Source organism: Ciconia boyciana, chromosome 1 (assembly GCF_034638445.1).
Source record: "Ciconia boyciana chromosome 1, ASM3463844v1, whole genome shotgun sequence".
Classification (NCBI taxonomy): domain Eukaryota; kingdom Metazoa; phylum Chordata; class Aves; order Ciconiiformes; family Ciconiidae; genus Ciconia; species Ciconia boyciana.
In genome coordinates, this window is record NC_132934.1 from 44,079,887 (window position 1) to 44,105,558 (window position 25,672).

General features: G+C 37.1%; 1 protein-coding gene across 14 annotated transcripts in view; it reads left to right on the forward strand.

The window, feature by feature from the left end:
- NAV3 (neuron navigator 3) overlaps positions 1-25,672 on the forward strand; it is a 562,373-nt gene that overhangs the window by 525,293 nt on the left and 11,408 nt on the right. For 10 of the 14 annotated variants that reach the window (XM_072864069.1, XM_072864018.1, XM_072864025.1 and 7 more), the window contains 11 exons: positions 6,704-6,787; positions 8,407-8,518; positions 9,878-9,999; positions 10,594-10,614; positions 11,788-11,960; positions 15,665-15,818; positions 18,762-18,936; positions 22,407-22,504; positions 23,167-23,262; positions 23,567-23,735; positions 24,481-24,716. In XM_072864069.1, coding sequence (XP_072720170.1) covers positions 6,704-6,787; positions 8,407-8,518; positions 9,878-9,999; positions 10,594-10,614; positions 11,788-11,960; positions 15,665-15,818; positions 18,762-18,936; positions 22,407-22,504; positions 23,167-23,262; positions 23,567-23,735; positions 24,481-24,716 — 1,440 coding nt within the window. The remainder of the gene's footprint in view (positions 1-6,703; positions 6,788-8,406; positions 8,519-9,877; positions 10,000-10,593; positions 10,615-11,787; positions 11,961-15,664; positions 15,819-18,761; positions 18,937-22,406; positions 22,505-23,166; positions 23,263-23,566; positions 23,736-24,480; positions 24,717-25,672) is intronic. The other 4 variants (XM_072864132.1, XM_072864042.1, XM_072864115.1 and 1 more) reach the window with 1 other exon arrangement.

Consider the following 25,672-nt stretch of genomic DNA (forward strand, 5'->3'; position numbering starts at 1 on the left):
GAAAGCACCAGCCTATTCCTTTTTGCTGATGTGTTGAAAGATGACCCTCTTTAGTCTCCATCCTTTTCCAGTCACCCCAGCAATTCTGTAGCCTATAATACAGTAACAAGTGCAATAGGGTGAGGATGGCGGGGCATTCTCCCCTGCAGCTGAAGCAATGAGGCCGCTGTTTGGTTTGTTTGGGCCAATTGCGTCCAATTTCTCCCCAGTGTTAGTTAGAAGTCATCGCCTACATCTCTGGTCAGTGTTCCTTTGTGTGGAGTAAACGCCATTCAGACTGGTAACATTAATGTCTAATAACATTACCTATTCCAGACAAGTTGTCAAAGTCAGCTCCAAGTTACAATTAGATTTGGTCCATATTTCAAAGAAACTGAGTCAAGCTAGAAATGAATAGTTACTTTTTGGCTTGGTTTCCACTCATACTAATTCTGCTGCATGAGTGAGAAATAAGTTGGGTTTGATCTGCTTAACTCATGTGTTGGTTGGGGATCTGGTCCCATCTACTGCCTCTGGACTTCTGAACACCTAGTAAGAATACCTATAGCTTTTCTACTGATCTAATTGGAGGAGTAACATTTTCAACAGGACAGTTAAAAAATACATGCATGCGCATCTGGTTTTTGCCTGTCCAGAAGTACCACATTTGTAAACCTGTATGTGCTTGTATGCGTATATATATGTGCACACACACCGTATGTTATATAAAGGTTAATTTAGTCATGTTCTTTTGACTGTGTCACCCACCTTCTAATCCATCTCCATGGAGAGAGTCTTTAAACTCTAAACCTATAAGCAACCCTAAAGCTGATCCTTTTAGCACATAGGGTTTTCTCTGGGGTACCAGAGAAATCTTTCCTTTTTCCAAATCCCCAACATGTGGAATTTCCCTCAAAATTAAACTTTTCAGGAGCATGAAACTTAGAGGCTTCAAATTATCCAGGCATGAACGAGGGCTTTAGACACCTTCACGATGAAAACAATCTTAAAAGAAAAGTAGATATTACTAGTTATTATAACTAAATATTTTTGGGGATGCTGTAATGAGATATATACTTTACAAAACCAAAAATTGAAAAGTATTTCACAAAAAGCCTGGTTCTGAATTCTTTCTCTGCTATTTCTGGTACAGAAGATGTAAAGCATTAAAAAAAACCACTTCCACATAAATCCAAAGGATCAAAAGAGATCCCTTAAAGATGTGTTAGTACTAATTCTGTTTAAGCACTTTATGTAAATAAATTCTATGAAGTATCACTTAAACATCAGGAATATAATCCAGCTTGAAAACAGAGTGTATATACAACCTTTTAATTGTGTTATGGCCTCTGAAATTTAGTCTAATTGCAGAATATATATTTAAATGCCAGTGATTATATACTTTTCATAAAAGTTATGAGAGTAACTGGGAAATAGTTTATTTTATTTGACAAACTTATGGCAGACCCAGATGGGCTTCTAATTTTCATGAACTTGTACTGTCTTAGCAATGCTTTACTTGCACGTATTCGTTTATCATTTGCCTCTTAATCTAAGAGACATTCTTCACCAGCCCCTGTCATTTAAAGGAGAAATAGTCCTAATTACAAAAGCTGGAATTTATTCTCAGAGAAGAAATCAAACCCATGTTTTACTCTCTAAATGGATAATACTAGCGACCCTCATTTTGAGTCACGTTTGCACTCCACTAGGCTAAAACCTGAATAAGCAATACGTCTAACGCAGAAAAAAGTTTGGTCACTCTGCCTATCTTTTCTGTAGCTACATCCATCTCTGGCAGGCTGAGAACTGTATGACCATAGTATCTTCTGCAGTGCCTTTGCTGACCAGAAAATTGCTCAGTCATTTCTGATGCCTTTGCTATAAATGCAATCATCTTAGCCTTAGTCCTAAGCTCCCCCAAATTTCCATACTTTCAGAGTCTGAAAATGGGCAGCACTTTTTTCCTCACTGTAGTCTGGAGAAGGAAACTATTAATAGCCAGAAATCTTGTTCCCTCAGTTCACCTCAGGCTTGAATTTGTTGTTGTCATCTCCCTTTGTAGAACTGAGCAAAAGTATTGCATACGAGTGAAAAAAAGAGCATCTTATTCATCGCATTTCAACAATATTTGTGTCTGTCTTTGCTTCACCACAAAAGACTGTTGGTGACAGTAGTACATGTGTCATTAAAAGACTGTCAGGCTGAAATTTGACCTATTTCATCGATCCTTTGCTTGATATATTATTTTATATCAAAATCTCTCAATTGGAAGTTATAGCATTTCTCAGGCATTTTGGAAACCTCTGCTAAGACTTTTCTTATTTGGTTTCATTTATTATTCAGGTTTTGTTGGCTGGACTCAAGTACTATGCTTGATTTCAGCAGCTATTTCATTTGATTAACCCCAAAGTGTTTTGCCTGCATATGAGTAAATTCAAGCAGGGCCCAGCTGTTGTTTGGATGCTTAATTTACAGTTTTTTTCTGAGATTCTGGCTTTTCCCCTGGCGCCTGTTTCGATGTTGCTGAAGGGCAAATCTCAATACTAATTAAGAAAGGGCCTGCTTTCAGTGCAGAAAGTGTCCAACCAGCAGACTTCCTACGTGACTGACAAGGGCTCAAATTCCAGCGAGCAGCCTGAACCCAGCCTGTTCAGAGGGACTTTGATCAGTGCTTTGTACTGTATAAAGCTGAAGGGTGCATGCTTGCAAACTAGTAGACCCAGGATGCCAGTAGAAAGCGGAGGGGGGTCACTGGCTGATACTCTTGTTTGGCCAGCTCTGAACCACTATCCTACAGCCAAACAACAAGATAATAGCAGGCGGCGAACAGAAAAGGTCACCAGATGTACAGTTGCTTCTTGCAATCAGCCCGATCCCTTCTGGCCTCTCACACCTCCTTTCAATCAGCCGTGTCAGGTGGGAGGAAATTTATTTATTTACCTTTGTTTTATAAACCTGAACACCACAGGTCAAACCGCAAAGTGTGTCAGCAGCTCGTCTTTGGATATGCCGATGTCATGTTCAGGATGGGCTGTAAACCTAAGAGCTGAGGTATTTGGGGTTTGGCTGGCTGGGATCGTTTACTAAGAAGGAAATGTTTAAAATCAAATCTGTCATCTTAGCACTGAAGTCATTCCCTGAGTATATATCTCTTTGACTATTTCCAATGGGAATTTCACATTTTAATAGAAGTCAAAATTAATCCATATGTGATGGATCTACAGATTGAGCTGTACATCATCTGTATATCTCATATGCATGTCATGTTAAAGATGGATATATTTTGCTGTAGGCATACTTCCAGTAATGCCCAGTTACTTAACTCTAATTCCAGTATATCTATTTCCAAGTACAAATGCTGCATTCAATTGTGAAGATATATTTGTACTTCAGAATAAGTGTAATTTAAAGCACATGCAGTATTCAGGCTATTTTGTACGGTATTCAAATGATGTATGCCATGAATGAAATTACTGAATCTAACGCAGAGATTTCTAAGGTGTGAGGTATTGGCTGTAACTTTAAAAAGAAGTTCTATTCCTCAATATTTTTACAAGAATGAAAGAATGGATCCTTTTGAATAAAGTAAATAGAATCCTCAGAAACCGAGGATTACCAATCCAATCAAAATCAATTACCAAATTTATAAGTGTAAAAGAAGTTTCTAATTAGAATTTTTAATTTCTCATGAGCGTTTTTAAAGTCACAGTTACTTCTTTCTATTTGTTTCAGTTGTTTTATTTTCTTAATTATTTTGCATTTCACTATTTAAATGCAAAGTCTGATCTTAAATGGGAATATATACATACATATGTTTTATGCATACTTCCACACACACATAAATATACTGATAATCTAGCCTTTTTCAAAATAACTTTTCTTATTTTGTTGCTTAGTATTTCTTTTGGGACAAATCTGCATAAGATTTCAGCAAGCAGGAGTTCCCTAGACTGCTGAATAAATACACATTTCCTACCATGGGGAAAGGCAGCACAGTTTCTTACTCTGAATGTAAAATTAATAATTTGTATTTCATAGAAGAGTATTCTGTTGTAATAAACATTTAAAGTAATGAACAATGTGATTGAAGGGATTTCTTTGAATAGTTTTCCGTTGATGGGCCTTTGAATTATTTTTATTATTAGCAAATCAAGACCTGATAGTCTTTATCCCAAATGAGTTAGGAAGGATCCATCATCTTGATCCAATTACAGTTATGCTGCAAAAATTTTAGTGTGCTACTCCAAGAAGGTAATGTATTCTATCACAGACTGAATTTTAGTAAGAATCCATAGTTGTGACATGGCTGTCTTTCTCTAAAAACTATCAGACAATAAGCTAATAGTTTCAGTGACCTTTGATGACATTTTTAATGATGCTTTTTAGTTTTAATTTTTCCTATGAGTTCCTTAATTTTTCCTATAAATTCCTTGTGGTTTATTCATGTACAATATAAGCTGAAGTTGCAGCTATGGAATAGGAAAATACTTTGCACAAATATGCATAGTTAGGTACCAAAGAACTGTAGTTATTGCAGTCTAATTGTGAGAAACAGAAAAAAGCAATGCATAATTAAGCAAATGATTCCTCTTTTCAAGCCCTCAATCCCCATTGTTATTCTCATGTTAAAACAGAACCACAGGCTATCAGCCAAGCCATAGATTTTTTTATGAGGCAGGGAACAGAGAGCTCCATTAGTTTCCTGTTAAACACATGTAATGAAGAGACATTTGGCAATAATTCTGTGGTAGTGCATCTACTTTGTCTCTGATTGTGTTCTGGGTCAGTGGTCATCATCTCTGGAATTAAAACACCATAAATTAGTCTGGATATTTTTAATATGAAGCTAATTATTAAAGTGAACAGTAAGTTTAAAAACTAGTTACTTTTCTCTTCTCAGAGGAACAGAGTAGCGAAAACAACCGAAGGCTAATTTCCAAACTAGCTAGAATAAATTTATATCAATTGACAGGTTTCAGAGGTGCATTTGACACATATTCCATGTTCATTTTATTTAAACTTATGACTTCAAGAATATAGCCTAAGTTATAAATGTTACAATAGGAATATACACAATTACTAATTAATATTTAAGAAATTGCAGATGTATCTAGTTCCATGTTTCTCAAAAGTTAGTCCCTGGGGTATGTGTCCTTTACCAAAAGAATTATCCCTAAGGCATCCCTGCAGATGCAGAAAGCAGGTGGATTGACCACTATACCCATAAGTAACTAAATAAATTACTTGCTAATAATAATCATTTACAAGGAGTAAACTTCTAATAAGTTTAATAAGTATAGTAATAAAATAAGGAGCTTACAAGATACTGAAATGTTTATAACAATCCGAAATGATTTACAAAGCACAAAAGCCACTTATCAGTATAACAGCTCTGGAGACACATAAGTGGGCCACTATTATATATATGATAATCTTTTTTTATTTGAGGAATAATACACAGAGCAATGTGGCAAAAAGCTCTTTTCCTTCTCCTAAAGTGCATAACATAATCCTTTTTGGGGTATATCTATTTCTGATTATACCTCGGATTCAGTACAACCACATACATTTGAACAATTTCAATGATGCTTGTACAAGCATGCAAATCTGTAACTGAAAAATTTGCCAGGTACTGTGTGTGCCTGTACTGCTATAATAAAAAATAAATTTTCTCAGTTAGGAAGCTCAGTTAATCCATTTGTGCATATAAATATGTTGTTTGTGAGTTATATTTCCAAGTGTATTGTAGTGCCTATGTTTGAAAACTTTGACTATTACCACTTTGAGATGGTAAAGGGAAAGTAAGTATTTCCTTCTGCTTTTACTATTTGATGTTGTGAGAGGAATGGATGGAATTTCATGGAATTTCCTAAGAATTAAATTCTTACTTTCCCTTGGCTGTACAAGCTGGCTTAGCTTGCTGGTTTCTTTATGACCACTTGCCCTTCTTTGCCTACAAAGCTCGATGTCAGTTAGAACCAATGAAGAGTTGATGTATTATTTGTATAAATTTTGCTTGCATAGAGTATAGGGTGTATGTTGTTAGAAAATAAAACGAAGCTTTAATTTTTAAAAATCTTTTAATCAGTTTCAACTTTATTGCTTTTCTTATTGAGAAGTAGGACTTACAATTTTCAAGACTATCTTTTATATATACATTTGCACACATATAAATATGATATTTTATATAAGTTTTTTATTACTTTTATACACACAACACAGACACATATATAATTGATATAAGATGAATAGACTAAGTAATGACCTTTTATAAAACTAACTGTGATAATTTTTGTTTGATTCTCATGATTCCTCTGGAGTATTTTATTTGTGAGGTTAAAACTTACCTTTTAAGATAAAGTACTTGAATTCCTGTGTTGAAGTGTTCAGTAATTGAAAATAATTGTTCCTGGACTTCTATCTGAGAGCAGACTTCTTTTGGCCAATATATGAGTAAACTCAAAGCAGGGCATTAAATCCATAATTCATTTCCAGGCAGAGATACCTGAGCTAATCTCCTCGGGGGGCTAAAGAAGCCCGAGGAACACTGGGCTCACTTGGCTGCTTCACCTACCCAAGTTAGCTCAGTCTGAGTTTAAAACTCATAGAAAAGAGGTGGAGAAGAGGAGCCTGGAGGAAAAAAAATACTTTTAAAAACCAAAGAGATGTGGGAAAATTGTCCCATTGTCACAACGAATGTTGTCTTCTGTTTCTTTCACAGGCTCATCTAGTAGCAGCTTTCGAAAAAAGCTTGGGAAATATGACCGGCCGATTGCAAAGTCTAACAATGACAGCTGAACAAAAGGTATGTTTATCAAAGCAGATGCTTTAATGTGGAAAACAGTCAGCAGATTACATTACAGTTTTGTTTAAGAAACACTGAAAGGAAACATGGACAGCTGTGACAATAAGACAGATAGATCTTTCTTTAATGGCCGCTGCGATCAAATCTTCATAAAGGTCCAGGAGAATTAAACTGGGCAGCATCAGGTTTACGCGGACAATATCATAGAATAGTTTGGAGATAAAATCTTTCGTTTCCAGATTTTAATTAAAACATATGCGACTCTAGGTTTAATCCGTACTGAAAGATCCTGTAACAAAGACTGATCATAACCTGCTGGAGTGCTTGATTCCAGCCTGCTAGTGTTCTCAGAATAATAGAATTATGGGAAGGGAAGAACTTTAAGTAGAGAAAAACGACTCCATTCAGAGAGTTAATGCAGGTTAGGTATCCTATTCATGAGTAAACAGTTTTGGTTTTCACTGTGCTGTTTTGACTATTGGGGAAAAAAATCTAAACCTGATAGGCAGTAAATTTAATGTGAGCCTTGGTACCAAGCTCAGGATTAAGAGGCTGCTTAGCACCTTCCAGGATTGAACTTCTGCAACTTTGTGCCCTTACTAATTTTGAACAGCATGCTATAAACAGAAAGGCCTCACTGAGCCAAACTGTGAAAGAAGTTGTATATCAGTGAGCTATTAGTCACCACTGGAGTTAGTGTAGCTGTCTATAAAAATAACATTTCATAGTCTGGTTGAGCACCAACAGATGAAATATGGTGAGACTCATTGTGAACTGGACAGAAAATATTTGTATTGCTTGCTTTTTTCATCTTAAGCAAAAAAACCACAATGGAATTTTCTTAAAACCCAAACTTTTGACTATTTTACAAAGCATAATTTCCCTCAGAAGGTTTTCTTTCCAGAAGAGGTTAAACAATGACATTGAAACAGATCATCTCCAAACTTCTTTCCCAAAAATTTGGAACATGTTCTTTTCCTTCTCTTCTTTCCTTTACTGTTGAGGTTAAATTCCTTTAATCCTTATTATATAAATACAGGCTGGAAGGACAGGTTTAATGCAGCAGTAATAAAAGCTATTTTTTAATTAAAATTGGCTGTGCATTCTAATACAGAATTTCCTGCACTCAAGTGGAGTAATTTTACTTCAACTTGCTATTGCTATTGCAGTTGCTATTAAACAGGGGTTTTTAAATTGAATTATTATTCAGCAAGTTAAATCTTTTGAAGAATACACAAATTGAGGTTGAGATTCATCCATTAAACAGTAGCCTGACATACTAAAGGATGTAATTCAAATGGTTTTATTGTCTTTCACAATAAAATTGTTGGGTTTCTCTTAACTTTATAATGAATACTCAGTTGAGACCCTTTTTAGATTAGTCTTTGTTAAAAATGTTTTTTTCTCCTTAAAAATAGCATGATCGCTTTATACAGAATAAACACAAAAGAATACGTTAGCTGAGTTTAATATCTTTGGAGAGAAAATATGCATTCTACTTAGTTATTGCCCTTATGTTCTCATGAACTTCGGTTTGATCACTATTATCTTGTCATTTTTTTTAGCTTAGACATTTTTCTTGTGCCATATAGTTTGAGCTCTCTTTGCTCTTCCCACAGGAATCTGAGCTTATAGAGCTAAGGGAAACCATTGAAATGCTGAAAGCCCAGAATTCTGCTGCACAAGCTGCTATTCAAGGAGCCTTGAACGGTCCTGATCATACCCACAAAGGTATGTTTTTGTCACTATTAAAATAAATGCAGAGTTTCTCCCCAGAAAAAAAGCTAAGTCACTACTTTTCTGTTGTTTTGGGGACGCTGTTGCAAGGGCAAGCACATTCTGCAGTGCATGGTAGGCATACTTGTGGTATTTCAGAGCTGGAAACCTTGCATGAGCTTCCTGTTTGCCAGAGTTCCTGGAGCCTTGTCTTCTCAGAACTGGGTGGCCAGGAATTGATTGCTGAGTGTCAAGAATTAACCCTGTCACTGCAGTTGTGTACACCCAAGGCAGCAGTGAAGTCTTATGGTGAAACATGGTTATAGCTTGGCAATCCAGTGTAAGTTGTAGCTCTGAAAATTGGTGTACTCATTGTTAAGAGATGGACTGACAACAGCTCAGCTCCTTCACAAAGTGCTAAATCCGTGCAGGAAAGCAGGCATTTTAAATTCCAGATTCTGAATTAATTTGTCATTGCAGTTAGGCAGATATATATATACTGCAGTTAGGCATGATAAATATATACTTCAAAAGTGCATGTTGATAAGCAACAGCAAAGGAATTAAAGAAAAAAAATAATAGCAGCATTCATTTTTGAGAGTGTCATTGATCTTTCTTTAGAGAGGTCATTATTTAGATGTTTGCCTTAAGGTCATTTCATTGCATGACTTGAGTAGAGCAAAGCTAACTTCTAGGAAGTAAAAAATAATCTAAAAAGTAATTTCCCTTGGTATTAGTGGGTATGTTCTGCAAGAATATTTTCCAGTGATTAAGATATAGTTATCAGACACTTTTAAGAAATTTAAACTCAAAAGCCTCACCAACCATTTCTAATACTCTCCACTTCTTGGTTATTTTGTTTCATTCATTTTTAATGAACTCCTGCCTGCTTATTTCCATCATGGTATATTAGAAGGTAGCATCTGAACACTGATTAGGCCTGCTACAACTACAAGCATAGTGCTCCTCAGAAAAAGAACTATATATACTTTATATATAAAGGAGTATGTATACTCCTCAGAAAAAGAACTGTAGTACATGTGATAGTAATAAGTCGAGTAATCCGTCTGTAAGAGAAACCGCTTAGCTAGGAGGTAATGCCTGCATAGGCTGCTGTGCAGGGTCATTGCCTTCATGCCAATAAGAGCCTAGTTTGGAGAAGCTCCGAAGTGTTAGCCTAATTGTATGCATCCCCATTGACCCCCGTGTGGTTTCGCATAGGCTGCAATAGCTTGAATCTGAGCCACTGCAAGCATCAATGCCATTTATGTTCATTTGGGCTCCCTTTGAGGAGGAAGATGCTACATAAATACAAGAACAATCATTATATTGAAACAGAGACAGATGGATTTCACAGTAATTTCTTTTCTTTAGATTTACGTATAAGGCGGCAACATTCTTCAGAAAGTGTTTCCAGCATCAACAGCGCTACAAGCCATTCAAGCATTGGCAGTGGTAATGACGCTGACTCCAAGAAAAAGAAAAAGAAAAACTGGGTAAGTGCTCAGCAGGTTTAAACCTATCTTTTAGCTATTATGTCATTTCCTAGTGCCTGAGTAGCATAATGGTCCATTTCATCTACAATATTCTTGTGGGGCCAGACAGATATGAAGCAATTCACGTGTATCCGTACTGTGACACTACCAGCAAACTCAAAATTGTTGAATATCAGCAGGGAATTATTTGCATAAGTCAGGATAATTAAAAAAAAAACAAAACCAAAACCAAAAAAACCTTAAAATAGCTGTTGTGACCAAAACCATCTCTGGGCCACAGTGAAACCCTGTTTGATTTTTCTTCAGTCGGAGTTTGATTCAAAGGCTTGACTCAAATATGTTACCCAGCTACGAAGGGAGTTGAAATTTGTTGAGAATTCTCATGTAAAAGTAGTACGGTGTTTAAAGAAATTAACATGCTTCTCAACTGCAACACACAAATGCTAAGGGTTTAATCAAATACTTTCAGTAAATAATTGGAAAATATGTTTTTGTTGTTTTAAAAATATTACCTGCATAAACATTTGTTTTAAAATACTGATCAGCCTTCATTCCCTTGATTTGTAATTCCACACTCTTTCATGTTTCTGCAAGGTGAACTCTAGAGGAAGTGAGGTGAATATAAACCATGGAAAATTTGGCATGCATCTATAAAGAACCCTATCTTGGCATGATTGCTATTTATTTTGGCAGTAGGCTTTTATACCTTCTAAAAACAGATTATCCTGTATGTCTTCTCAGTTTGTCTCTATTCATTTTAATCTCAAAGTTTAGACTATAGAAAGGGGGAGTGTAGCCAAAATCCATTTCTTTCTCGTTAGATATCATGAGCTGGAAAGGGCTTAAATAATGTTTCTCTGATCAGTGGTCACACTCCCCACTCTCCAATTAGATCATGAAAATACCATGTTTGAATACCTCATTTTTTTATAGAGGAACCAGTCTGTCATTGAGTTCTATACAATTTTAATCAGAACAACTTTCTGAAAATAAAAACAAAAAACAACTCCATTTTTCCTAAGATGAACAACTTCTGTATTTAGACAAAGGTTTCAATGAATGGGCTAGTTAAAATTCACTGCAGACAAAACTGCTGTCAACTTGGCTCCTGAAATAAATGGCTCTTTGGCTATTCTGTCCCTTTTCAATACTGGATAAGAGCTTCTAGAGGGAAAAGGCAATGCTTGTACGTTCAGAGATCTTACTACTCTAAAGGAAACTGCAGCAAAGAGTATATACCTTTCAGCTAACATTCTTCTCAGCAGTACAACAAAGCAAGCCTCGTGTCCCAGCTTAAATCCTCTCGCTTGTGATCCAAACCATAGCATTTGCATAGTTTGGCCATTCAACTTTTTAACGGGGAAAGTAAATTGGCAAACCCAGTAAATTGGACTTGTCTTTTGATTTCAGCATTTAGTAACAGCAGGTTCTGCCTGTACCTACATGCAAAGTGGTTATTTAAAGCCAGCCCTTGAAGGGAATGCCATGGGAATGGGATTCCACTGGGGCTTAATGGTTTTAAATGAGCACCCCCTCCCATAGCCGTACCACTCGGTCCTGCACTTTTTCCATAGCATTACGTTTGCGCTGCGCTGGATTAATAAAGTCAAAACAAAGCACTGTATCATGTTTTTAGAGATACTGTGTTGCATATGTTAATCCCTTGCTTCTGTATACTGACCTCAGGCAGTGGCTAGGATGGCATCTGCAAACTAACTCTTCGAAACATGAGCTGCACACAAATTGCTGTGACAAGGAAAATAATCTTGCTCTATATTTGTTTTCCAGCTAAGAAGCTCTTTCAAACAGGCCTTTGGAAAGAAGAAGTCCACCAAGCCTCCTTCCTCACATTCGGACATAGAAGAGCTGACAGACTCCTCTCTTCCTTCGTCACCCAAATTGCCCCACAGCTCGGGAGAGTGTGGGGCAACATCAATGAAACCATCACAGTCAGCTTCTGCGTAAGTCTCTCTCTTGGCAAACCTTTCTTCCCAAATGGGATGGACTGTGAAACAGACCTCCTCAAGTGTGGCCCTTTGCAGTTGCCAACAGCCATGATCTTTTAATCTCGTGCTCCATCCATTTGCCAGATTGTTTGTGAGCTTCACTCCATTTATACACTACTTTTCCAGCAGCTGTTTCTTAGGTCATTCTCTCCTCCTTTCACAGCCTTTACCCAAAATCATCTAGGCATACAAACTTCTTTCCAAATACATATGCAAAAGCTTATGTTGTGCTCTCCCTGCACCATTAACAACTCTATCATATCTATTTAGTAAAGACCACATACTACAGTTTCCTTTCTTCATGACATACTAAAAGTGTCATTTTATTTTCCAGGTAGCTATGCATTTTTACAAGATACTCATCCCTTCTGTTATTACTTTATCTACTTTCTAGCTACTAATTTATATCATTTTTAATCTCTTTCCCCTTTTTTATCAGCTTGGATTTTTTTGCGGAATTTTACTTTTATTTTATATTGAAATCACTATCCTTAAGGTTTCAGGACTGAGAACAAGTCATCAGTCAAAAGCTGTCCCATTTCTTCATTATTTTTTGGATGTCTATTATATACTTCTTATGGAGTTCTCGGCTCCCATTCTTATTCTTCTACCTAATTTTTTTTCATTTTGCTAAACTCATAACTTTTTCCAGTTTGGGGGAATCAACCTCTTTGAACCAACAAATGCGTAGTACTGATGCCAGCCTTACTTTCCTTGTCCTAACTGAGAATAATCAGGTCACAACTACTCTTCCTTGAAACACCTGGGAAATTCTAGTTTTGTGACTGATTACTGAGCTTTAGAATAGAATTTCCCTGCATTAGGTGAGGTGCCTTTTATGATTAACTTTTTATAGACTCTAATGATTTTTATAGACTAGTTTTAGGAGTTTGACAGCAAATATTCCCCCAAAATAAACCCCTCCACAAGAAATGTTTTTCTTTCCTCACTTTCTGTACAGACTAGTGTGGAATAACTCATCTAGATCTCTAGGTTTTTGGGTTTTTTATAGGAAGCTCACATTTTTATGTTTCAGGTATATGTGTGTTTTGGGAGGAGGATTTCTACATGTTTGAGACCCTTGAGTATGATTTGTTATCAACTTGAAAATCACTAGTAAAAGCCTTACTAGAAAGTGCCTGAACTTAAACAAAACACTTTTATTCTACAAAATTATCTACTCATGATTCACAGGTCTGCTCTCATAACTTTCTCCTGTTTTCTTTCTGCCGACCCTGCTTTTTTCTGTGTCTCATTGACTTGCTGTCTAGATGTACTGGTGTTCCCAGAATTTATCAAGGGCAAAACTACATATCTAGTCTTTCATCCCAAGCTCTTCCCATGGCTATTTGGTCTCTGAGCCTTAGCTTTCTAAATTCTGCACAGTTCACAGCCTTCTGGTTCTTCCCTCATAACATTTTTAAACACTGACCTTTCTAATCATATTATTGCATTTTTTATTATTGAGACCTTTCTACACAGGAAAACACAGATTCCTTCCCTTCCACAGAGAGATCACATAAAATATATTTATTTAGATTAATTTCTTTGTGTGTTATACCGATAATGTTACTTTCTTTGGAAGACTCAGTTTTCCATTGCATAGTCTAAACTTCTGTCACCTTCAAGACTTTTCATAATTGTCAGCAGCCTCTATTTAAATATGATGAGTTATTTACTCCTTCTACCCAAAGCAAACTATTGATTTAAAAATCCTGAGATTGTAACAAGAAAGAAAAAGTAAAACTCTTCTTTCTAACTACTTTCAACCTTTGTTTGAAGTCTGATCAGGGTTCTGAGCTTCTTTCTGTGACTGCTAACTTACATTTTTGTTTTTCTTCCTTTTGATGAAGTCTCATCTTCTTAAGTAATTTTATAGTTGCAATAACTGAGTGTTGAAGAGCTCTGGCATCTGCAAAAGAAAATTCAATTCATAATTTCTGCTTCCATTCTGCTTATCTTACTAGTCTAGACAGCTTTTTTCTGCTTCTTCTAGAACCATAGCCCTGCTTTCTGCTCCATTTTTACCTTCTTTAAAGCTGGCTTGTGAAGGTCTTTTTGTCCATCCGTTCTCAAGATCTACTGCAAAAAAGCCAAAAAGAAAATAGCCAACAAATAGACACGTGACTTCCCAGTTGTCCAAGTTGTTGTATGAGATAATATATGCATGTCATTTCTTATTTGGTTAGCATAGGTGTGGGCACATCAAACCAAGAACTGTATCATAATAGTTGGAAAAAAATCCTACTGTATGCCTTTATTCATTTTTACTCACATTTAAAATGTTTGTGCATGTTGTGAATGATATTCATTATTTTCCTTCTTCAGTTTGATATATCTTTTTATTTGCCATGAACAACTTCATCTTCCCTTTGCTTACGCTTTCTTTATATATTTTCTTGACCTGAGTCTCATGTTCTAAACCATTACCTTTACTTTCTTCCAATTGCATCTGTCTAATACATGTGTATGCAGGTCATCTCTAGTCTGGGCACCAAAGAAAAGGCAAAACGGTCACGTGGTCTACAAGCATAGATCCCGGTAAAATTGAGTGTGGGGCATGGAGTTGTATACCCAACTGCTGACCTGAAGAGTGCTGCATCTTCTTTCCCAAAACGCATTTGCATGCATTCTGGCAATTAAAAGTTGACCTCTGTTTCTTGTTTGTATATTAGTAGTAATAATCACAATAATAATACTTATTATTATAAAATATTTTTAATATTTAAATTGTTCTGCAAATATTAACTATGTATAGTGACAGTAATAAAGAATAAATAACATTTAGTGAATTGACTGAAAATATTGCTTAGTGTAACAATGTAGCCAAAATTCAGTGTTTTATTTTCTACTGGTTCTGTTATGCAACAGATCTAGAACTGATGATGACACAGAGAGGCAAAACAGTCTGACATGAGAACTGGGCAGTTGTGGGTCCCTGGGCCAGTCATGTGTTGATCTTTTCTCACAATATAATCGTTTCTTCCCTTAAAAGTTATGCTCATGAAAAATAATCACACAGTGATTACTTTTAATCCAGTCTTTAAGGAAAAAAAAAAACAAACCAACCAACCCAGCATGATTTCAGATACCGTACATTACCAAATGACAGACTATAGGCAAAAAGTCAACCATCACAAATCAAAACCATTACAGATCAAAATCTTCTGGGTCATGAAGTCAAGGACTGTCTCTTTGTGTACTGTTCAAAACAGAGAAAACTGTTGATGCCTAACAGATAATAAATATCAGTAGTACAGTTTAATTAGCATACTTCAGTTCTGACTATTGCTACTTAGGAAAATCATAACCTTTGCACCAAAGAAATGATGCAGGTACAAAATCACATTAAAACCAATGCGTGATACACAGTCAAAAAAAAGATTTCTGAAAAGTTTTTAACAACTTCTTTTCACCATAGTGAACTATCTAACTAAACTGGAAAGGTATAAAGCAAGCTGATCATTTCATCCGGAGAGGGCTTTTTTCCTTTTTTAATTTGCAAATTGAGCCTTTTCATGTTTCTTTGATAAAATTCTTTCTTCACTCATAGGTTTCACCAGCAGCAAGCATTTTCTGTACTTTGATATTTAGTAATGACACTGCTTTGGGGGAAGAACCTTCCTTTAATCTCTTGCCTGTTTCCTGCTCCTCTTTAGGATCTGTGAGTGCACAGAGGCAGAGGCTGAAATTATTCTTCAACTAAAGAGTGAGCTGAGGGAGAAAGAGCTAAAATTAACGGACATTCGTCTTGAAGCCCTCAGCTCTGCACACCATCTGGATCAGATTCGGGAAGCCATGAACCGCATGCAGGTCAGTGCGGTAGCTTAAGTGATGACAGGGATGCACACCAAAGGTATGCCTGATGTATTTGCTTTCCCAGTACTTTGTTTCAGGTACCAAAAAAATGTCAATACAAGGTAAATTGTATCGACAGTACTTGGAAAGGATGGGTATGATAAGTGTTCACCTTATAATAATTATATTCTTAGCATTTATATTAATAGCTAAAATGTGTTTAAGAGATATGAAAGGAGATATAATCCCTGCCCAAAGGATATTTGTTATCTAAACCCTATGACTGGGGAAAAAAACATGACAGACAAGCAGATCAAGAAGTAATTTCTACAGAGCTTTAAATCCTTGGGCTGTGGTGGGGGGCGGGGGTATATGTGCATACTCTCTCATCATTTCTGATTCCTAACCCAGTCGTGTCTTGCTGAAGCAAAGAATGTGAAATTGAACTAAATTATTGTATCCAGCATCACTAAAATTCACTACATTGTTTTGTGACACTGCTCCAAATCCTTCCTGAACACATTTTTCATCAGAAGGCTTTCCCTTTCATGAGGCTGAAAGGATGCAGAAAGTATGGCCAGTGTTCTTCAGTGGAGCATGGAGCTTTATGGGGGGTGCCCAAAAGTATCTACAATATCCACACAGTATGACATAGGTCCTTCAGTAGATCTGGGCTCTTCTGAAATGACAGGTGAGATACGTAGGGCATCCCTGAAAGCACCATAAACCTGTATTTGGGAAACAAAATCAAGGCCATGGGGTGGGGATTCAGGTTGAGACTAGGACAGCTACATTTAGATGTCTAGGTATGAGCTAAGTGATAAACTCCTGTTGTAGTCAATTGAGTTTTAGTCCTGCAGCAGTGGGGCCTAAAGAGGTATCCTAAAATCATCCTAAGATGGGTATAGAGAGTGAAATTGAGTTGTTTGAGCATAGGCACCTATTACCGTTGGAACCAGCCTCAGGTATTTGCATCTGCACAGGACTCATAGGTTTAGCATTCTACCCATGGAAGACTGTGTTTACAGTGACACTGGAAACCCACATTTACACAGCTGAATCCAGCCCCAGTGGCTTGTCAGCTGAATTGCTCTGTGCTGGGTGCTTAGGTCAGGTGCACCTGTAGGCACTTTTGTATAGGTGTCCACAGCGGCTGATTTCATAACTACCAGATTTGGTGTGCTTGCTGTGTTTTCTAGACCTCTTTGTTTATACCATGCCTATAGCAGTCTCCAACACACCTTTAAACGTCTATGGTACCCACCATCCTCCCAGGTGCTCACACCACTAGGTGCCAACATTGCTATGGGATATTTGGCTGAATTTCAATTAGGGGGAAGAGTAATCAAGAACTGGGTAAATATGGGTTTCAATTGTCCAAACATCAGTAAAGCATTTGATCTGGAGCCACTAAAAAGTTTTTTAGGAACTGTAAGGGACAGCATACAGTTAATTGCAATGGTGGAGAACAGGACATGAGGGCTTATCAGCTGCTTACAGGCTTACACTGGGATATGAGTGCCTAAACCAGGTGAACTCCCCAGAGAGAGGAGTCTGCTGTAGTCACAGGCCTCCAAAGTTTGACTTCCACCAAAGCTGGGCCGAGGCAACTAGTTCAGATGCTGTTGCTGGTAATCACCACTTCTTCTGAAGTTTTCCCAAAAGGACAGGCAGCCACCTTGGAGTTGCCAAACTCTGTGACATTTTGGAGAGTTGCTGAGGATTGGTAAGGGGAAAAATTAGGATTGGTGGGAATGATATATGAATACTGTGTATATTCAAAGCACCTTAAAAATGTAAAGCTCAGCTGAATGGAAGACTGCTAAGAGTCGTGTAATTATTCAGCGTAAATTGCAGGGTAGATGGAGATCGCGTGACTCATTTCACCATAGTTCCTGATTTGAACCCCAGGCTAAACCGGTGCATTCATCTATTACCTTCTGTCACTGTTTTGCTGGTTTGTCCCTTCCCTTTCACTATCTCCTCACCTTTGCCTATATGATCTAATCTTTTTGTAGCTGTTGCAGGTTTTTTTGTGATGCTATCCCTTATGGTTTTACTTGTATAATGTAGCTCAACAGCCTTCATAAAAGAATAGGACTTTTAGCAGAGTGTTAGTGAATGTGGAATTAAATTTGATGTGCAAAACCATCTGCAAGAATAAGCAGTTGCTTTGTACTGTGCTTCGTGAAGCGACTGAAAGCTAGATTTAGCTGGTACCAGGCAGTTCTCAGGCTAAGTTTTCATTTTATTATTGTACATTCAATAATCACTTAGCACCACAGAGGATTTAGCTAAAAGAAATTCCTAGTTGTTCTGATTCATCTGTCACTGTAAGTTTTCATCAAAGAGGGTTTGCTGGCCGTTATGTGAACAATCCCATGTTTGAATGATCAGAAAGTCTTCTCTGATAGCAAGAAGGGTTATGAAACTGTTAAAGTATCAATTTCTAATTATCCGTTTTTAATTTCATTTCTCCTCTGTGAAGTTACTGCTTAAATTTTACACTCAATGGCAGTAATAATTTTCTGTGACTTTAGAAACATTGACATGTCTAAGATTTTAACAATAACTTTCTTAACTGACTGTTACCTAAGATATTTGATGATAAAAAGTAGCTTATAAAACTGAGGATAGCTGGGAAAATTCTCACCGTACTTGTGTTATGGTCAACTGTACAATAAACACAGAAGCTTGAAGCTTATGCTGTTTAGGAACTGTCTTGAGGCAAAAGCTGAAACAAGGTTATAGGAGTTTTTCCCCTTCATTTCAGAAGTGAAGGCAATCCAGTTTTCACTGACTGGGTTATACTTCTGATATATAGTGCTACATACTGCTGTGAAAGTGGTAAACCAGTTAGCTCCTGCAGGCAAACAGCAAGCACCAGAATAGCCACCCCCAGTGGTTTTCTGAAAGAATAACCTCCTGTGCTTTTATGTTGATTACTTTTGAATACAGAATGAAATTGAGATATTGAAAGCTGAAAATGATCGTTTAAAGGCAGAGACTGGAAATACTGGAAAGCCTGCCCGGCCGTCATCAGAGTCTTCAAGCAGCACATCATCTTCTTCATCACGGCAGTCACTAGGACTTTCTCTGAACAATTTAAACATCACAGAATCTGTTACATCAGGTAAACATGTTTTGGGCACATGCATGCCTCAGCAATTAGTAAGAATTTATTATTTTCACCCTCTTAATGGGCCATATATGAGGCATGCCTGAAAATTAAAAGGCCTCATATCACTCAGGTAAACATCAGATATACATTCACTAATGGAGATGAGGAAGAATGCTGGCAGTCATTTCTGAAAATGTAGCTTTTACAAGTTTCTGAATAATAGTAACAGATTGTTCATTATATTTGCTTAGTTCCTAGCTATGATACTAACTACCTAGTTGGTCAGTTGGTCATCTAACTACTCTTTGGTCATCTAGTTTACAATTTATTTGAAAAGGCCAATATCTGTTGTAGTATACATGGCAACTGTATAGATATATTCTCTTGACCCTATGGGACAAATAGGAGCATAGTATATGAAACTTACTTTTTTGTTTACAGATCTTTTTTCATTCAGTTAGCTCCCTTAACTTCATTTCCTATTTGCAGCTGGGGCAGAAGGTGGTCTCGGTTAGCTTTATCCCTTACATTTTTTTAATGTAGTATAGCTAGTTAGCCTGTTGGACTAAATCACCATTTATCACAGGAGTCAAACCCCACCTGGCTTATTAAGGACTCTCATTGTCTTCTGTGAATGACAGAAAGCAAGCAGAACTTTGGTCCACATCCTGAACATTAACAACTGATTATTTTCCATGCCATAGAGTTTATGATAATAAGCCTTCTACACTTGTTTTGATAATGTAGCCAAGAAACAGAAGTGCTGTCTCTAACATTAGAACCAGGAGCAGAGCAGAAGCAAAGCAGCACTCATTAGCATAGACTCTGCAGAAAGTATAATGCAGTCTCTGGAAGCAATAAAAATGTGGCTAATAGTTCTAGAAAGAGTCTAGGCAAGAGTACAGCTGGGAACGTGCCAAATGGCCTGACTATAATTTGGATTGGCAGTTAGTCATATTATCTTGCCAGTCATTGATTACATGGATATTTGAATATTTCTTCTGGTTAATATCAGATTTTATATGAAAATCAGTATATTTTTTATTTACATTCCAGCCTATGTTTTTTGCCAGGTTTAACTTTTAGAGTGGATGAGCCTGAGCTGGGCCTCAGTATACAATGAAGTGTTGCAAAAGCAGGGAGAAAATGTTTAACTATGGTTCCTGCTCATACATCCACACACATTAAAAAAAAAAAAATCAGAACAGAATTTTTTCCAAAATGGTAATTGTAGAATTTCTTTCATGAGCAGCAGCTATTAGCACTTTGTCGCTTGGCGCTAACTCTGTCTAGATACAGGAATAAACATAATATAAGCTTTATATAATTTTCTGTGTTATTGGTTCCAAATGTTTTTCTAGCATGCAAAGTAATTACTTTTGGTTATAAGAAATTAAAGAAATAAGGGTGCCTAATGAGGAGTGGAGGATTTCATCTGATTATGAATCCAGCCTTTTTGATCATTGTAAGTATCATTTTGTTTCCGTGACAGAGAACTTGGAAGGGTGACAGCTTCCTACCAAGTCTTGTGGGATTTCTGCGGCAGCTGGAGTACTATTGAACAAAAGTCCCTCAGATATGGAGAGGTTAATCATTCTAGGGACTAAGCTGAGAGAGATAATGAGGGCTTTGGCTTATCATATTAAAAAATGCCGTGGCACTTTCTGGGAGACACGTCTCCAAATGACTGTGGTCATATGGAAATGACCAAAGCTATCCTTTGCCACTTCCTAAGGGTATGATCATCTCCTCCAGATAGGTGGGAGTGGCAAGCCTGAAAGGCGTTTGGTGGTCACAGACACCCGTATTTCAGTCAGTCACTACAATAAAGTGCAGCAAACAAGGATCAGTGCAAGACTCTGTCTGGACTGTCCGATGAAAAGAGTGCCAGAGCTCAGACAAGAAGTGAGATGGAGCCACCATAGTGCACCTAAGGAGGAGGCCTGGCAGGAGCTAATGAAAGCAATTAGTACCACCATGAAATTAGACCCTCTTGGGAATCTTCTCAGCCCCTTGTGTCAGTGAGAGGGAGAGCTCTTAGTAAAAAGTGGAATTTTTATTTTAGCCACAGAGTGGTGCCTCATTCCTAAAGATTTACAGAAAAATGAATTTAAAAGGCTACATGAGGGTAATTTAGAGATTGAAAAATTTCACAGGGGGATCAGATATATTGTAAATTGCCCTCAGATGAACTGTGACATTATGGAAACTCTTTAAGGTTTGTCAAATACACTGATATACAAGTGAAGTGAAACATTCGGTGTTGGTGGCACAGAAAAACTGGCTGCCTGGCACAAAACAAGCATGGATTTGTTTAAGCTCACAACAAAAATACTTCTTTATTTGATCAATTAAAAAGAATCTCCTTTCTAGATCTGGGTGTAAGCTGTCTAACATTTTACATGAGGACTTATTTTTTAATACATTCATTGAAGTCATATTCATAAGTCTTTTTTGGTTTTGCTTTGAGTGAGTGACTGAATCTTACTGGCACCTCATTTAATTTGGGTGAAATCCAACCTTGTGCAACTATGACATGAAGTCAACGCTTTTCTTCAATCACCGCAATAAGAATGAGCAGGACTTAGAGTAGTGGATTACTGTGCTGGCCTTTGAAGAAAATGCAAATCCATAATCTCTCCTAATTTGATAGTTAGGTTAAATGGCTAACAGTAAAATCTCTGAGAGAACTTCTAGAGGAAGACAGCAGTTTTATCCCTTGCAATAAAGCTGCAGGCTCAGCCTTCAGTAAGAAATACATCCTTCTGCTTTCTCATTTTAGGACTTAGTGAGGAGGTAGAAACAGAGGCACAGAGCAGATCAGAATCCCTCTTTACCTCCAAGAAAAATGAAACCTTTTCTTAGAGGAATGGCTGAATAGAGAGTCCATATATTTGGGAGGAACGCAAAGTGGTTTTCTCAATGGATACTGTTTGTAAGCCTGTATCACGGGGGTAAAAAAGACTCTATCCATGCCATGTGCACAGAAGGTAAAGAAATCAGCTGAAAAGACAAATTAAAATGCTATTTTACTTAGCAGCAAGCATATCAGTGCAAGGATTTGTTGCTTTTCACCTGACAGCATTCTAAAGGACACAATGAGTGCCCAAAGACATAAACTTAATTTAGGTTTTAAACAACATTACTTTGTGGACGTATGGTAATTTCAAACAAGCTCCAAGAAGGAAAGCAAAGGCAAGATTATAATGTAAGAATTTATTTATTTATGTTTTCCCAATTCATTTCTACATTATTAAAGCTCCTAATATTGCTTCAAAAATTAACAATTTGTTACTTTTTTTTCATCTCCAACAGAAAAGGCAAAGTAGGAAAAAGTACAGATTAAAATGATTACAAGCTCTTGTGATGGCAGCCTTTCTTTTTAAACGAAAAACCCTTTGAACAAATACTGAACTGATGATGTGAACATAACTGATGTGATTTGTCAGGTTGATCACTTTCCTTCCCTTCTTTTATTGCAGATATTTTGTTGGATGATGTCACTGATGGAGCACTCCACAAAGAAGGTCATAGCGTGAAAATTTTAGTCACTATAAACAAGGGCTATAGTCGAGCCAAGGTAAGTTCATTATGCAAAGGTCTAGACGCAGAATTATAGCTCTGACAAATCTTGCAGTATAGTAGCTCAACTTGTTTCAGTATTTTCAGCCAGGAACTGAAAAGAAATATGCTGAAGATAGCAGCTCTCTTCCCTGTCATCCATGCTTAGTACTGTTAGGCACTCTCCGTAGACTAACGTCATATGGCCTCCTTCTGCCTTTGTGGTGGCTCAGACACTACCAATTCTCAGTTTAATTAGTAGTAATGTTCTGGGACTTGCTATCTCCATTTAAAAGTCATTGTAAATTAGATCTATGCCTTGGACCCCTTAGGCTGCAACTATGAATATGCTGCTGAGGTAATCAATTTGGAATTGCATGGTCGTGTTTTCATGTTCTGTGTTACAAAAAAATTATAAATACAATGCAACTTCTGTTTATATTCAGTTCTTTATAAATACAGATGCAATCTACGAGCAGAATAAGATGCTGTATTTCCTTCCTTATAAAGATGTAACAAAGTAATATCATCTATACCTATGTCTGGCACAGAGATTATTAACAAAGTTGTAACATCACATTCTAAATAATATTATTTTTCTTCATTGGGAAAATTATGAATCTTCATAGAAAACTAATTACCTCCATTTTTAGTCCAGTTTCCAAAAATCTCTCTTTGCAGGATCAAAAACCACATGCATATCTGATAGGATCAATTGGAGTGAGCGGAAAAACAAAATGGGACATTTTAGATGGTGTAATCAGACGTCTCTTTAAGGTAAGACAGTGAAAAATTAGCTCATGTATTAATTCAATTTTCTTTTTCGCTAATTTTCTGTATTCTTTGGGTTGTCTTGCCAAGTTTTTGCTTTGTTTTGTTTTTTGAGATATAGCTAACACCAATATTAAACTTTATTGTTAATGTTGCTGTCCTTTTTTCATGACTGTAGGCAGTTGTCTCTTGAATGTGACTGCAAGAATCTCCTTGTCAAATGACTTCACCTGTACCAAAATATTTTCCAAACTGCTTTCATTCAATAACCATTTTTATTTTTATGTCTTATGTTTTCATATAATTTCAGGAATATATTTTCCGAGTGGATCCGACTACTAGCCTGGGTTTAAGCTCTGACTGCATTGCTAGCTATTGTATAGGGGATGTAATTAGAGCCCATAGCCTAGAAGTGCCTGAATTGCTGCCTTGTGGATATCTGGTTGGAGAAAATAACGTCATCACTGTGAACCTGAAGGGTAAAACCCCGAGAATATTTTTGCAGATACTGTAGAGTTCTTCACTGCATTCCCCTATCCCTCTTTTATTTTTCTTACACCTGACCTTTCTGTATTTTGTCTCCAGTTCAAGGACTCATTTATCACATGAACTCTCTGCATGACATTGTACAATACCTAATGCAGTGGGGCATTTTGAGACAAATCTAAGAATATCTCTGTCCTTCTCTGCCTGACTGCCAAATCACAGCAAAGTACAGATTTCTGAATAGTGGCAAAAAAACCAACCCCAAAACAGAGATTATGATAAGGAATATTTATGCCTTACCCAGTTCCGCAGGAAAAATTTGATACAGTTCAAAAGCTGTAGGGATTTGCTATTGGAGGGGAGAGGGGGCCTTCAGAAGAACTATACATACAGTGATGTGACAACCAGTAACCCTTGTGGCTGTCACTTTGACCTTTTTTTTCATAGTTGCCTGTAGTGTCTGAAACATACATCTCTGCCTCACTGAGCCTTCTCTTCACATTTACTTTGATTTCATCTCTCCCACCCATCCCATCCTACTACCACTGTTTAATTTTTTGGCCTTGTGGAAGGATATAAGCATTTCCACAGTAATGAAGCCCTTGATAGGAATTTGATTTAGGCAAAGTATCTTACCTTACTTTGAGCATAGCACCAATGCCATCAGGTGCTGGGCCAAACCTATACCTACCTTAGCAAGGATGAAGACAGGCCATTTTTCTTTTCTTTTGTTCCCAGGAGTGGAAGAAAACAGTTTGGACAGTTTTGTGTTTGACACATTAATTCCTAAACCAATTACCCAGCGGTACTTTAATTTGCTGATGGAGCATCGCAGAATTATTCTGTCGGGACCCAGTGGCACCGGAAAGACCTATTTAGCTAACAGGCTGGCTGAATATATTATAACTAAATCTGGCAGAAAAAAAACTGAAGATGCCATTGCAACTTTTAATGTAGATCACAAGTCAAGCAAGGTAAGTTACAGTTGAAAAGATAACCTATTGCCCAATTTGTAGTGATGATGCAGAGCAGATCCTGTTAATTGGCATAGTTTTGTTGCTCACTTAACATTTTTTTCCTACAAGAATTCAGTCTCCAATCCCAGTGAGGAACAGAGACCAGATCTTTCTGCTCTAAACAAACCACTGAAGCACTGTGAAGGAAGTCTGAATTTTCCCTCCATTGAGGAAACCCACCTTAAGGATAGATGCAGTCAAATTCCCATGTAAATTCAATTCTTAGAGTGTCTGTAATTCCTTCATCAGAAAGGTTGGATATATAGTAATACTAGTCTGACTTGCTTTTTTATAGTGATAATAGCAGTCTATTGTTAGCAAAGATTTCAGAATGGGGATTTTGAATTACTGTCTTGGGTTCAACTCCTTAATCAGTACTGGATAAAAAGAACTGCCGCCATGGTTTCTGGTGTGCATCAGGAAGCTTGACCATACTAAAATCACCTCACGCATCATGTCACATTCACAGTGATTTACATAGCTCAGATTATCAAGCTTATAACATGACTACTGTGCTATCCACAGATAATACTATTCACTTGCTGTCCTAAAGTGGGCATACTCCTAACTTGGTACCCAGGGAAAAGAAAATGAAAGGTTTTGCCCAGAGCTTTCTGATTTGCACAGAACATAATGAATGTTAACATAGTATAAGAAGGAAGAACATACAGATCCCAAAGGGGCGAGGGGGCCATTCCAGTAAAAACACTGCTTTTCACTGTCTTTATACAGAGTATTTGTGATGCCATTTAGTTTGGCAGGGGATATGTTTATGTTTTATTGTTATACCATATACATTTATAATGAAAATTGTCCCACAAAAGAGCAAGCTTTGGGATTTCTGGTAAATTGCCTGTGGTATGTGTTTTTGTTTTGGGGTTTTAGGTTTTTGTTTGTTTTTTTTTTCCCTTTTC